General features: G+C 42.2%; 2 protein-coding genes across 7 annotated transcripts in view; one reads left to right on the top strand and one right to left on the bottom strand.

The window, feature by feature from the left end:
- The window catches only part of Rnf24 (ring finger protein 24), a 63,220-nt gene extending 53,400 nt beyond the window's left edge, over positions 1 to 9,820 (top strand). The window contains exon 6 of the mRNA XM_076570675.1: positions 8,720 to 9,820. Coding sequence (XP_076426790.1) covers positions 8,720 to 8,813 — 94 coding nt within the window. The 3' untranslated portion in view covers positions 8,814 to 9,820. The remainder of the gene's footprint in view (positions 1 to 8,719) is intronic.
- The window catches only part of Pank2 (pantothenate kinase 2), a 42,016-nt gene that overhangs the window by 1,218 nt on the left and 27,739 nt on the right, over positions 1 to 13,059 (bottom strand). For all 6 annotated transcript variants that reach the window (XM_042276263.2, XM_076570673.1, XM_076570671.1 and 3 more), the window contains exons 5-6: positions 8,477 to 8,600; positions 3,480 to 3,605 (exon numbers count right to left, since the gene is read on the bottom strand). In XM_042276263.2, the coding sequence (XP_042132197.1) occupies positions 3,480 to 3,605; positions 8,477 to 8,600 (250 nt within the window). The remainder of the gene's footprint in view (positions 1 to 3,479; positions 3,606 to 8,476; positions 8,601 to 13,059) is intronic.

Here is a 13,059-nt window from a genome sequence, read left to right as displayed (position 1 = left end):
CCTACTGTCTCCAGCAGTAAGGAGTGGGCTCAGACAGGAACCTGAAACAAAACCAAAAAACAAAGGACAAAAAATATTAAATGAGACAAAACGCTCAACAACAGAAAGCGAATGGCAGCAGGAATCGGAAGAGTCACACAAAGGACAGACTGCATCAGTCTCCAAGCAGGAGGTCAGAAATTAAAGAGTTGTCAGAACAAACAACTGAATTGGGCTGTGGCTCAGTGGCAGGCCATCAGGCCAGAACATAAAGCCAGGGTTAAAACCCCAAAACAACAACAAAAATGGAAAGAGAAACAGGAAAATCCTCAAGTCCTGGTGGTGGATTCTAAAGAACACACTAAATATTATACCTAAAAAGGTCCCTGTCTCTCTATTTCTCAGTCTTTAAAAAAGGAGGAAGGCAACAAACCACTTAACCAAGTGGGGACAGACTCAGCAACGGTCAGGACCCCATCACTCCAAACCCAAGGGACACTCAGCGCTACATGATGCAGGTTCTAAGTAAGTAGGTTCCCTGTGTCTGAGATTTATTTTATAATGAAAGAACAAAGTAACAAATTAAAGAAAGACAGACAACACAACCAAGTTCTATGATGCTGAGTTCCACGGAAAACACAAGACCTACTACTAAGTAAAGAAAAAGGTCCTGGAACTCATTGTGTAGACCAGGCTGGCCTTGAACTCACAGAGATCCACCTGGCTCTGCCTCCCGAGTGCTGGGATTAAAGGTGTGCGCCACTACTGCCCGGCCTGCAGAGTGCTAGAGAGGTATCCAGAAATCCACAGATACCTCCACAATAGACTACTGGCAATGGTCAAGAGTGTGCCTGAGCTGACCTACTCTGGTGATCAGATGGCTGAACACCCTGTCATGATAGAACTCTCATCCAGTGACTGGTGGAAGCGAATGCAGAGATCCACGGCTAAACCCAGGTGGAGCTCCAGAAGTCCAACCGGTGAGAGAGAGGAGGGATTATATGAGCAAGAGATATTGAGACCATGATTGGAAAAAGCACAGGGATAAATAGCCAAACTAGTAGAAACACATGAACTGTGGAGCAATAGCTGAGGAGCCCCGATGGAACTGGACCAGGCCCTCTGGATAAGTGAGACACATGGATTAGCTTGAACTGTTTGGGAGCCCCCAGGCAGTGGGACCAGGACCTGTCCTTGGTGCATGAGCTGGCTTCTTGGAACCTAGGGCCTATGCAGGGACACTTTGCTCAGCCTTGGTGCAGGGAGGAGGGGACTAGACCTGCCTCAACTGAATGTACCAGGCTGGGCTGAACCCCCCAGGGGAGACCTTGCCTTGGAGGAGGTGGGAATGGGGGTGGATTGGGGGGGAAGGTTGGGGGGTGGGAGGAGGGAGGACAGGAGAATCTGTGACTGATAATGTAAAATTAAATTAATTATAAAATAAAAATATTTTTTTAAAAAGAAAGAATAAAAAAGAAAAAGGTCACAGTAGGCTATTTAGCACTTCGGAAATTAAGTAAGAAAGGGGAGGCTTGAGAAGAAAGCACACCACACCTCCACAACTGCTGAAGCAACCGCTTTGTCATGTCATGAGAGGGTACACAAATGTCCCAGGACCCAGAGGGGCTGAAATCATGAAGGACAGGCATCAACATGCAAGTTCGAAGCCTGACTGTAAGCAAAGATGCCAAGAACAAACGGCCCAAGCTGGTGGAAGGGACAATGAGCAGGCAGCGAGAACAGCAGAACAGAATCCCGTGAAGGTGTGGCTACAGGCTGAATCCCCTTATCCAAAGGGCTTGGGACCAGACACGGTTCTGGTTGGGAATCTTCCAGACTTTAAAGTAGCTGCATAGACTTACTTGTGTACCACATCTAATCAAAAAACCCTCAAAGTTTCAAATTTGCTGCCCAGAGATTGTTTAGCCTGGAGGGGATATTATCCTATGAAACTAATTTCCATGTTTTACCTAGCAAAAGGTTCAACCTTTTGGTAGAAATTGTACAAGAGATAAATTACACTAAGATAAAACAAACTTTTTTTTGAGACAAGAGTTTTTCTGTGTAACAGCTCTAGCTGTCCTGGAACTCACAACAGAGACATAGTCTCAAAGTATAGACTAGGTTGCCCTTGAACTTGCAATGATTCCTGCCTCCTTTTCTGAGTGCTGAGATTACAGTCATGTGCTACTGTGCTCGGCATTTTTAATTCATAAAGTTATTATATTAGTAAATTGGTACTAATTGCTGTTAAGTTTCTTACAGTTTATAATCCTTCCCATATTCCTATTTCTATGATACTTGACCTATTTTATTTTGCTTTACATTAGAATAAAAACTGTTAGCTGGGCAGTGGTAGCACACCTTTAATCCCAGCACTTGGGAGGCAGAGGCAGGCAGATTTCTGTAAGCAAGTTTTAAAATAACTTTAAAGAACTTTTATCAAGTCATAAAACATTTAAATATGCACATATTAAAATCTCACTAATGTTTGTGGTCACATTACTATCTAAGCTCCAACAACACATGAACTAAAACAACTACCAACCCACCACAGGGAGGAAGAGAAGCACCCATCCAGGGCTGCTGTCCAACTGTCCCCAAACAGGGAAGAAGAGGCAGAGGCACTTCCCAAGTTTGAGTTCATGATGAACACCCCAACTCCTTTCCAGGATTCTAACCGTCTGTGTGTCATGTTTTTTTGTTGTTGTTGTTGTTGTTGTTGTTGTTTTTCTTGTTTTGTTTTGGTTCTGTTTTCAAGACAGGCTTTCTCTGCATAGCCCTGGCTATCCTGGAACTCTGTAGAACGGCAGGTCTTGAACTCAAAAGATTCACCTGCTCTGCCTCCCAAGAGTACTGGAATTAAAGGTGTGTGCCACCACGGCCTGGCCAGTGTTACATTCTCATTATAGTGTGGTTCCAGTGTGGAATGCTTTTATTATCATCTGTTCACTTCTAGAATATACATACATATGTAAATGATACTTGACATTTAAAAAAAATGTCATGAAAAAGCAGAACAGAACAGATGGCTTGTTTAGTGCATTAGCAACACAGGGCATGTCCATCAGTATTACCTTCCTTTGGCCTAAGGGGATAGCTGAATGACAAAACCCTTGCCTACCTAGTACAAAGCCCTGGGTCTTACCTGACACCACCAAAAAAAAAAAAAAAATTTTTTTTTCTCTTTAAAACCACTTAAACTGCTCATGCCCGTAATCTCAGCACTGGGAGGCAGAAGTTAGGGAGACTGTAAAAGTTCAAACCAGCCTGATTTATATAGCAATTTCCAGGACATCCATGGCTACATAGGAAGGCCCTGTTTCAAACAACAACAAAAAAATTGCTTAAACTTAAACTAGCTGAACACCTACCTCATTACATTTGGTAAGAAATAATTTTCAGAAACAACAGTAAAAGCCTAAGACCACTGCACAGTTAGAACAGTTAGAATACAGTCCTTTTATTGATGAGACAGTCCCTGGAAACAAGTCACTCACCTCATGCTCTGAAAACAGTGCTTTCAGCTGCCCCTTAGACCAGTAATCCAGAGCATATGCCAGAAGCCGCATGGCGATTGTGTTGACTCTCAGGAAATTGCCGACAAACACGACCTGGTTAATGTTCTGAGCACAGAAAAGTGGCAGTGAGTTCACACTCTGACTTCTGTTCTCTCATAAAGCTCCACCCAGCAGCATCATATAGTTCTCAGAGCAACTTGACTGGATCCAATTCAATCCAACTGGTTCCTATCTAATGAGATTTGATATTCGGACAATTCTGGGCCCACCCCAAGCTTGCCCCACCGAATGATTACAAAAAAGACTGTTAAATGTGATAAACAAGGAAAATGTAACAGCAAGCTGAAGAAAATGAGTAGAAGCCGATGACTGATTCTGTCCACCTGATTAGATTAGACACCCTAGGGCACAGTGAGCACAACTCTAAGTTTGTGAAGGCACTCTGAGGGGAGAAAGCCAGCTGAGCAGCAGTATTTCCTCTCTCCCTCTCAGTCCTGGTCCATCCACTTGTGATCAAGAGCCTCACATTCACACTGCCACAAATACAAGCAATTCCTATGGCCATGCCTTCCCCACCATGAGTAAATTTTCTTCCCCTAAGTTGCTCCTGCCAGGATTTGGTTTCAGCGACATGAAAAGGACACCAAGGACCAGGGAAACAGAGAAGGTGCTTATTCTACAAGCGTGAGGGAGGGCCTACACAGCATCTACATGAAAAGCCAGACTGGCTGCACATGCCTGTAACCACAGCACCAGGGTCCAAGACAGTGGAACCTGAGAGCTCAGTCTATTTCAGGGCAGTAGATGTAGAAAGATAAAGGAAGACATGCAGAGTCCTGCTCTGGTCTCCATGTACACAAGCATGGGTATGCACATCTGCACATTCACATATATAAGCAGAAAGCGAGAGAGACACACACACAGAGAGAAAGAGAGACAGAGACAGACAAGAGGAGAAAAGAGGAAAAAACAAAAAGAAAAGAGGGAGAGGAAAAAAAGGAAGAATATCTGTTTTCTAGAGAAAATGAAACAGAAAAGCAATACAGAAAATTGGTACCAATGGGCTAGTGAAATGGCTTATCAGGTAAAAAAATGCTTACCTCAAAGCCTAATGACATGGGTTCAATCCCAGAACCCACATAAAACTAGACCAGAACTGTGGTATTGATTTTATTAATAAGAATTTTTAAGATTCATGCTACACAGAACCAATTCCACAAGTTGCCCTCTAGCATCCACAAGCATGCCATCACACACGGGCACTCCACCCCACATATACAATAATAATTATATTTTAAAAGAAATTGGTACCAAGAAATGAGGCCATTATTGTAATAACACTGTGGTACACAAGCCTTCTAGACCACTGAAGGGATGTGGAGGAGTCTGGAACCTGAATCACCCAAGAGATGTGAAAAATGGGCAATTTCAAAGAAAGGAGCATGAATCCAGGTAAAATGACTCTAATTGTTAAAGAGATTATTACCATTACAGAGAAACCAGGGATAGTGCACCAAGACAACAGAAAGGTACTCTGAGTTTAAAACCCCCACCTTCAAAAGCTCCAGGGCACAACAGTGCAAACTTATTTGAAAAACTTTCATTTAAAAGATGACTGCCTGAACAAGGCCTCCAAGGGCTGCCCAGGACAGTGTTTTCCTAGGTTTCAGCCATCCAGCCACTCAGAGACTTCTGTCACCATTAGAGATGAGGCACAGCTACATCTAGAGCTGAAGGCAGGAGGCAGCAGGGTTCCATATAGTACTGTTTTGCAGGCATCACCATCAGAGTTGGGTTGGTAAAATGGCTCAGTGGTAAGAACACTTGCCTGATAAGCTGAGTTTGATTCACCATGTTGGAAGGATAGAATCAATTCCCAAAAGCTATCCTCTGATTTTACACAACCTTTGACGTGCAAGCACACACACACACACACACACACACTAAATAAACAAGTAAACAAACAAACAAAAGTTTTTGGGACAATCTAAGAGTTATGAGGTCACTGAAGTTTGCACCACGGCCCCAGAAAGCTAATGGGGCCAAGCAATGTGGGACTGGGTTGAATTCCCTACAAGGAGGCTCCAAGAGGCGACTATGTAAAACAGTTAGGTGAAGTCTAAGTTGCAATGTAGACTCAAAAATACTGGAGATGCCAGGAACATGGGATATTTGCCAAGGAAAACTAGATTCCATGTGAAGGCAGCTCAAGAGAGAAACTACAACCGCCGCCGCCGCCACCATAGCTGGAAGAGAATTCTGAAAGCCTGCAGAAGCCTAATTGATGCCATCAGGAGCCCGGTGCTGAGCACGGAGCTGCAAAGGTTGAAATTTATCCTATTCTGTTACATAGTCCAATATTTCCCTGCTATGCGCCTGTACCTCCACTATAGAATGGAAATGTTTATTCTGCCTCATTATACTGGAAACTGTACTCTACATTTTGATTTGATAGAACCTCACCATTATGAGGGAAGCCTCAGAACCAACTTTGTTCTGCTTTGTTTCTGATACAGATTCCCATTATGTAGCCTCAGCTGGCCTGGAAATCACACTGTAGACGAGCCATCTGCCTACCTACCTCTGCCACCTGAGTACTAGGATTAAAGGCATGGTTCTCCACGCCCAGCTTCAGAACCAAGCTGCCGTACTCAAGTAAATAAGGCCCTATTCATGCAAGCAACTCTGAGTAAATGCAGTGGGCCACAAACAACAACAATTAAAAAAAAGACATGTGGTAGATGGGGGATATGGGGAAAAGAAGGGAGGGGGTCTGAGGAAGACAAAATTGTTGACAATAAGGAGCATATGTAATGTGAAAGGAAGACTCTGCTGACACTCAGATGACCATGAGAGGAAAAAAAGACATTAAGGGTAAGGGGTGGAATGTTAGATTTAAAGTGAGGTGCTTGGGCGACAAGTTGACAAGGGATAACCTCCAGATGGGCAATACTAATTGTCAGCATAACTGGATTAGGAAGCATTAGTGAGGCACACCTTTGGTCTACAAGGGCATTTCCAGAGGACTAATTAAGAAAAGACTTGCCTTGAGTGTGGGCAACACCATCCTACAGACTGAAACGTCAGCTGAAGCAGCCTTCATCTGTCTCCTGGCATATCCAGATGTAAATGAGCAGCCCCACTCCACACAGGTCACCCCTACAACCACGCCTTCCCTACCAGACAGACTCTCAATCTGGGAGCCAACATCAATGCTGCTCCTAAGGTACTTTGGTCAGGTATCTGGTCAAGAAGAAAATAACTAACCCAAAAGAGGGCTTGACACAGAGAAGCAAATTATACAAGGTATGTGACAGCTAATAACAGTTCAGCTTCAACTGTGAACCAAGGAAGCAGTCTCAGAGCTGTCTAACAGAAATTCCACCCTTGCATTCAGTAAAGCTGTCCAGCCATCAATGCTAAAGATTCACAAGAGGGACATCCCTGTGCAAAGCTCCTCAGCAATCTCTACCAGGATCCGTAAGTATAATCACAATGCAGGATGATCAGAACAGTCACCCCCAAGTCAGCCCTGTATCAAGAATGAAACAACCAAAGAACAAGTTCAAACTTCAAAATACTTACCAGTCACCACTTCCAAAACAACCAAAGGCCCAGCTCTATTTGAATAATTTATGACAAAATAAGAATCTGATCAAATATACAGCCGTGACCGAGGCAGGTAGCTTAGTCAGTAGAGTGTTTGCCATGCAAGTGTGAGGAGCTGAGTTGAGTTCCCCAGAATCCACCTAAGAAAGCAGGGGCAATGGCAAGTTTATAATCCCAGCACTAGGGAGGCAGAGACAGTCAGATCCCAAGGACTCACTGGCCAGACACCCTAGGCTAATTAACAAGTTTCAACCTTGTCTCAAAAATTAAGGTGAGCCAGCCATAGTAGCACACAACTTTAATCCCAGCACTAGGGAGGCAGAGGCAGCCAGATCTAGAGACAGCCTGGTCTTGATAGCCAGTTAAAAACAAAACAAAACAAACAAAAACCATGGTGGACAGAACCTGAGGAACACCCTAAGTTGTCCTCTGACCTTCACACTTGCGCAAGTACACACATGCACTTACATACACAAAATTCAGCTACATAGAACCATACATTTCAGGTTAAAAACATAATGTATGTACATCAACTAAATTAATTTTTAAAATACTTAAGCACAAGAAAAAGTACGTGATAAAAAGAAAAAATAATGTTACTCAAATGAAGTATTTTTTAAAATCTGGTATATAGTATCTTCTAAATCAAAATTTAGGCAAATCCTTTGGGCCTCGAAGTCTCCTTTTAAGGTACATGTCTATATTTTTGAAGAGTAACTTTAAACCAAAGTGTGTCAATAGGGACAAGCCATAACGCTGCACCAACTGGATCCTAGATACTCCTTCCTAAGGGCAGCCCATTCTTGGTTCTTTCATAGCCCTGTACAATGCTGCTTGACCTGAATGCTACAAGGCAGCACTGTAAAGAAGCTGAAAGCACGAAGACAGCTCTGCTGAGGTGGAGGGAACCAAGGTGGGCCTTCCTCTGACCGCTCAGTCTTCTCCCAGCGTCAGTGGCTTCCTGTGAATTCCTTTCCACACCTCAACAGCACCCAATAAACACAGCATCTAGATTCAGCATTGTTACCCATGATTCATTGCATCCCCAGCTCAACTCTGGCCTCCTTTCTGAACCCCTTCTACTTTTTCCTCAGAAGCCATTTGCTCCCAGCAGTAAAGAGCACTCCTCTTCAAGAAGAGAAAAGATGGGGGGCGGGGGGCGTCAGTGAAGATGAATCTGTTCCTCAAGAGTGTAAAGTTCATATTTAAAGTCTTCCCCATGTAACTATATTTGGGCACTACTGTAAGAAGACAGACACTGTGTAAGGCTGAGGGGGGACGCATTTAGGAAAGTCAACATTTCCCCTTTCCATTTCCAACATTTCCAACATTTCCATGAGTAACAGAACAATCTCATGTTCCCTTACTTCATTAAGGGCACACATTCTTGCTATGGAGCCAATGTTGTTGGTGATGGTGATCAAAGTTGCTCTGGCAAGGTCCTCCTTACTGGCAGACTCTCTCTTCTCCTTGCTCATCATGTTTCCAAAACTGTGGTAGAGGAAAAAAATTCATTGCTGAAACAAAGGCAACACAGTCCAAGAGAACTTCAATTTTACATTACTATGACAAAATGACTTTACAATAAGCCTTTCCATTTTTTATTACAGAATGATAGAAGCATCTACTGAAGAGAGCTCAGCTTCAAACAAAAGTCCACAAAGCGCTCTAAATGAACAGGTAACATGCCCTGTCTTCTACTGAAATCCAACGTTAGTACCAGATAGTTTACTATCCGAGCAGCATCCTGCAGATCCACTGAGAAGCAACACTACCTGATCTGCCACTAGACTTCCATCCAGGAAGACCTCTCTTATCGGCAGGTCATCCCTACTGTGCAACTGTTCCACTTAGATAGTCCAGTCACATCTATCATAGAAACTTCATTTCATCAGCACAAAGTACAAAAATAGCTGAGTCCCACAGTGAGCTACTGAAGTTCCAGGCTGCCCTAGAAGGTAAATAAAAAGCTTCAAATTTATTGACCAGCAGAAGTGCTACATTAGTAACTGTGACCCAAACCCAAGAATAAAAAAGTGATGAACTGTGATCAAACGCTACAAACAAAACAGAATTTACATGATTTACTCAGCAAATACTTGCACATGAATGCTTTTTCTATTATTAAAACCCAAGTGCCCTTCTGTGCATGAAAACTCACACCTCTAATACCAGCACTTAAGAGGCAGAGGCAAGTTAGATCTCTAAGAGTTCAAGGCCAGTCAGGGTTACATAGTGAGACCTATTTCAAAAACAAAACAACACACATGTGCTCTAACACAAAAACAAAAATTACATCCCCAAGGGGGCTAGAAAGATGGCCCAATGGTTAGGAGCACTGGCTGTCCTTCCAGAGGACCAATTCCCAGAACCCACATGTCAGCTCATAACCATCTGTCAGTCTCTAACTTCGGTCCCAGGGAATCTGATGCCTTCTTCTGGTCTCTATGAGTACCTGGAACGCTCATGGTGTACAGACATACATTCAGGCAAAATACTCATACACATAAAAGTATTATTTTAAAAAATTACAACAAACAAAATTAAGCAAGTCCCAAGCTGAGCATAGCAGCACAGGCCAGCATCTCAGCACCTGAGAGACCAAGGCAGATCTGACCTTCACAGTGAAATCCTGTCTCAAAAACAGCAAGAGGAAGAGGAGGAAGAAAAGACTTCCATATTCTGCAGAGAATTAAAAAAACAAAAACAAAGCCCACCAAACCCTAAAGTGTGTACTTTTTTTTTAAAGATTTATTTATTAATTATGCATGCAATGTTCTGCCTGCATGTATGTCTGCAGGCCAGAAGAGGGCACCAGATCTCATTACAGATGGTTGTAAGCCACCATGTGGTTGCTGGAAATCGAACTCAGGACCAACGGAGTCAGTGCTCTTAACCTCTGAGCCATCTCTCCAGCCCATCTACAGAGAATTAAAGAGAAATACACTTAACAAAAGAAACAGAATGCTTGTGTACTGAAATCTTTTGCAGTTGAAAGACAACCGCCACCTAAATAAATGGAAAGAAGCCCATCTTCTTGAACCAAAGACTTTACAGTGTTTAGCAATACTTAGGTCTACAGAGATAGCTCAGTGGTTAAGAGCACTTGCAAAGACCCAGGTTCAATTCCAAGCACCCATACATGGCTCACGATGGTCTGTATTTCCAGACTGATATCCTCTTCTGACCTTCATGACCACCAGACATACTCTGGGTACACATACATACATCCAAGAGAAACACACATATAAAATTTTAAAATAATTAAAAATAAAAGTTGGCAATACTCCTGAAACAGGTAAATAGATTCAACACTGTTCCTATCAAACTCCCAGCTGTCTTCTTTGCAGACATTGTCAAGTTGATCCTAAAATTCATATAGGAAGTCAAAGAATTCAAAATAATCTTGGAAAGGAAGAACAAGTTAGAGGGCTGTGTCCTGTATGTTTACCACTTCTCCCTTAAAAACTTAGTACAAGGCTGCAGACATAAACAAGGGAATGTGGCACTGTTCTAAAGACAAATATACAGAATAGAAGGAAGTTAAGAATCCAGAAATAAACTGAAACATCCAGAGTCAACTGATTGTGACAAAGGACTCCAAAGAATAGGGAAAGAACAGTCTTCAGCAGATGGGTCAGCTAGAACAAGAGAAAAACACCATGCAAAAGAGACTATGGAGCTCTATCATGTACCATACAGAAAAGCTAACACAGAATGGGCCATAGACATAAATGCCAAAGCCCAAACTATAAAACTCTTAGAAGCTGATCTTTACAATCTTGGATGAGGCAAATGACACTTAAAAAAAAAAAAAAAAAAAAAAAGCACAAAGCACAAGAGATAAGTAAGAGGCTTCTGGCAGGGTTTGATAGTACTCACCTATAATCCCAGCACTCCGGGGGCAAAAGCAGGAAGAGGAATAAAAATCTGAGGCCAGCCAGGACCATACATTGAAACTCAGTCTCAAAAAAACAAAATGAAGGCTGTAAGTGTAGCCTCAATTGGTAGAGTGTTTACCTAGCATGAATGGGGCCCTACACATGATCCCTAGCACTAAATAATCTGGATGTATTGGCACAGACCTGTAATCCCAGTATGCAGTAGGTAGAGGAAAAAAGCCAGGACATAACTAGGTCAAGGCCAGTCTGAGATACGGGAGACCTTGCCCGCCTCCCTTACCCCCACCCCAAATAAACGTTAGGTATGTACTGCAAACACCATCAAGGAAGTGAAAAGAAAAAAGGGGGAGGGGTGTATCAATTATACGTGTGTGTGTATACATATCTGTATATATGTGTATGTTATATGTGTATACACACACACACACACACACACACACACACACATACACACACACACAATAAAGAACTCTTATCTATAACATGTAAAGAATATTTGAAGCTCAGCCGGTCAGTAGTGGCAAAGCAGAGGCAGGCAGATCTCTGTGACTTTGAGGCCAACCTGGTCTACAATACAAAGTAAGTTCTAGGACAGCCAGGACTCAAAAACAAAAAACAAACAAAAAATTCTTGAAGCTCAATAAACAGAAAAAAATAATTTTAATTAGCAAAAGGCTTCAACAGACATATTCCTTAAATGATAAACAGAAGGACAAAACTCAAGATTACAATGAGCCGCGGCCTGGTGGCATATCCCTGTTATTTCCAACAGTCAGGAAGCTAATACAGAGAGGATTACAAATTCTGGCCTCTGCAGAGGGGAGACATAGCTCCACCAAAGGAAGGAAAAGCAAAGGCCCAGATGTAGAGATGAATGGAAAATTCAGGGAGTAGATGAGAGACATTAGGAGAAAACTGAAGGAAGCTACAGTGGAGGGACTGTCTGTGTATCCTTTTGTGGGAGTCCTCTACTCTCAATGACCATCAGGATGAATTCTGCTTATGTATGACTTCTGCTATTGTTCCAGGCAACCGACACTGGGATGGATTCCCATGGTTCTCTTTTTCCTTATACCTTGCCGCTATGCCAGCTTCGAACCACAGGCTGCCTTTGTGCCCAGTGTCAATAATACAGTTTTAACCATCTGCATAGGGAAAATGAAATTACTAAAGCAGTTTATAAAAAGGGGTGGGTGGGGGCGAGTCCTAAATAAAAAGACAAAAATGTAGAATAAATCAATCTCTCTTAAGATGCTGGGGATGTAAAATGGTATGGTCACATTGGATAGTCTAGTAGTTCCCTCAAAAGACTAAGGTTACCATGCAGCATACCAATTTCAATCCTAGGTAGAAATAAGAAAATTAAAGCAGGTTATAATAGCACAGGCCTTTAACTTGGGAGGCAGAGGCAGAGGCAGACGGTTCTCGAGTTCAAGGCCTGCCTGGTCTACAGAGTGAGTTCCAGGAGAGCTAGGACTACATAGAGAAACCCTGAATCAAACAAACAAACAAAATAAAATAAAAAAAAAAGTAAATGTCCATACAAAGACAAGTTCACAGGTCTTCAGCACTATTCATGACAGCCAGAAAAAAACGGGAACATCCAATGTCTATTAACTAATAAATACATAAATATGGTATATTCACATAATAGATCACTCAACAATAAAAAGAAATAATTCTGTAAACATTGCACTAAGTGACATGAACCTTGTCATGACAGATCATACTATATGATACTATATATATATATATATGAAATGTTCAGAATAACCAAATCCATAGAGACAGGGGAAAAAAGCAGCTTTGGGAAGGATAAGGAGTAAAATGGAAAAGTGACAGCTAAAGGCTGCAAGGTTTCTTTCTAAAAAGATGAAAATATTCTGAAATTGAATTATAGTAATAGCTATAAAATTCTGTAAATATAAAACAAACCACTAAATTACATATTTTTTTTCCAAAGACAAGTGCTTATGTATACCAGACTAGCCTCTAATTCACTATGAAGCAGAGAATGATCTAGAACTCCTGATCCTCCTGTCTCCATC

This window comes from Peromyscus maniculatus, chromosome 4 (assembly GCF_049852395.1).
Source record: "Peromyscus maniculatus bairdii isolate BWxNUB_F1_BW_parent chromosome 4, HU_Pman_BW_mat_3.1, whole genome shotgun sequence".
Taxonomy (NCBI): Eukaryota; Metazoa; Chordata; class Mammalia; order Rodentia; family Cricetidae; genus Peromyscus; species Peromyscus maniculatus.
Note: the sequence above shows the minus strand (reverse complement) of the source record. Positions and strands in the feature narration are given on the sequence as shown.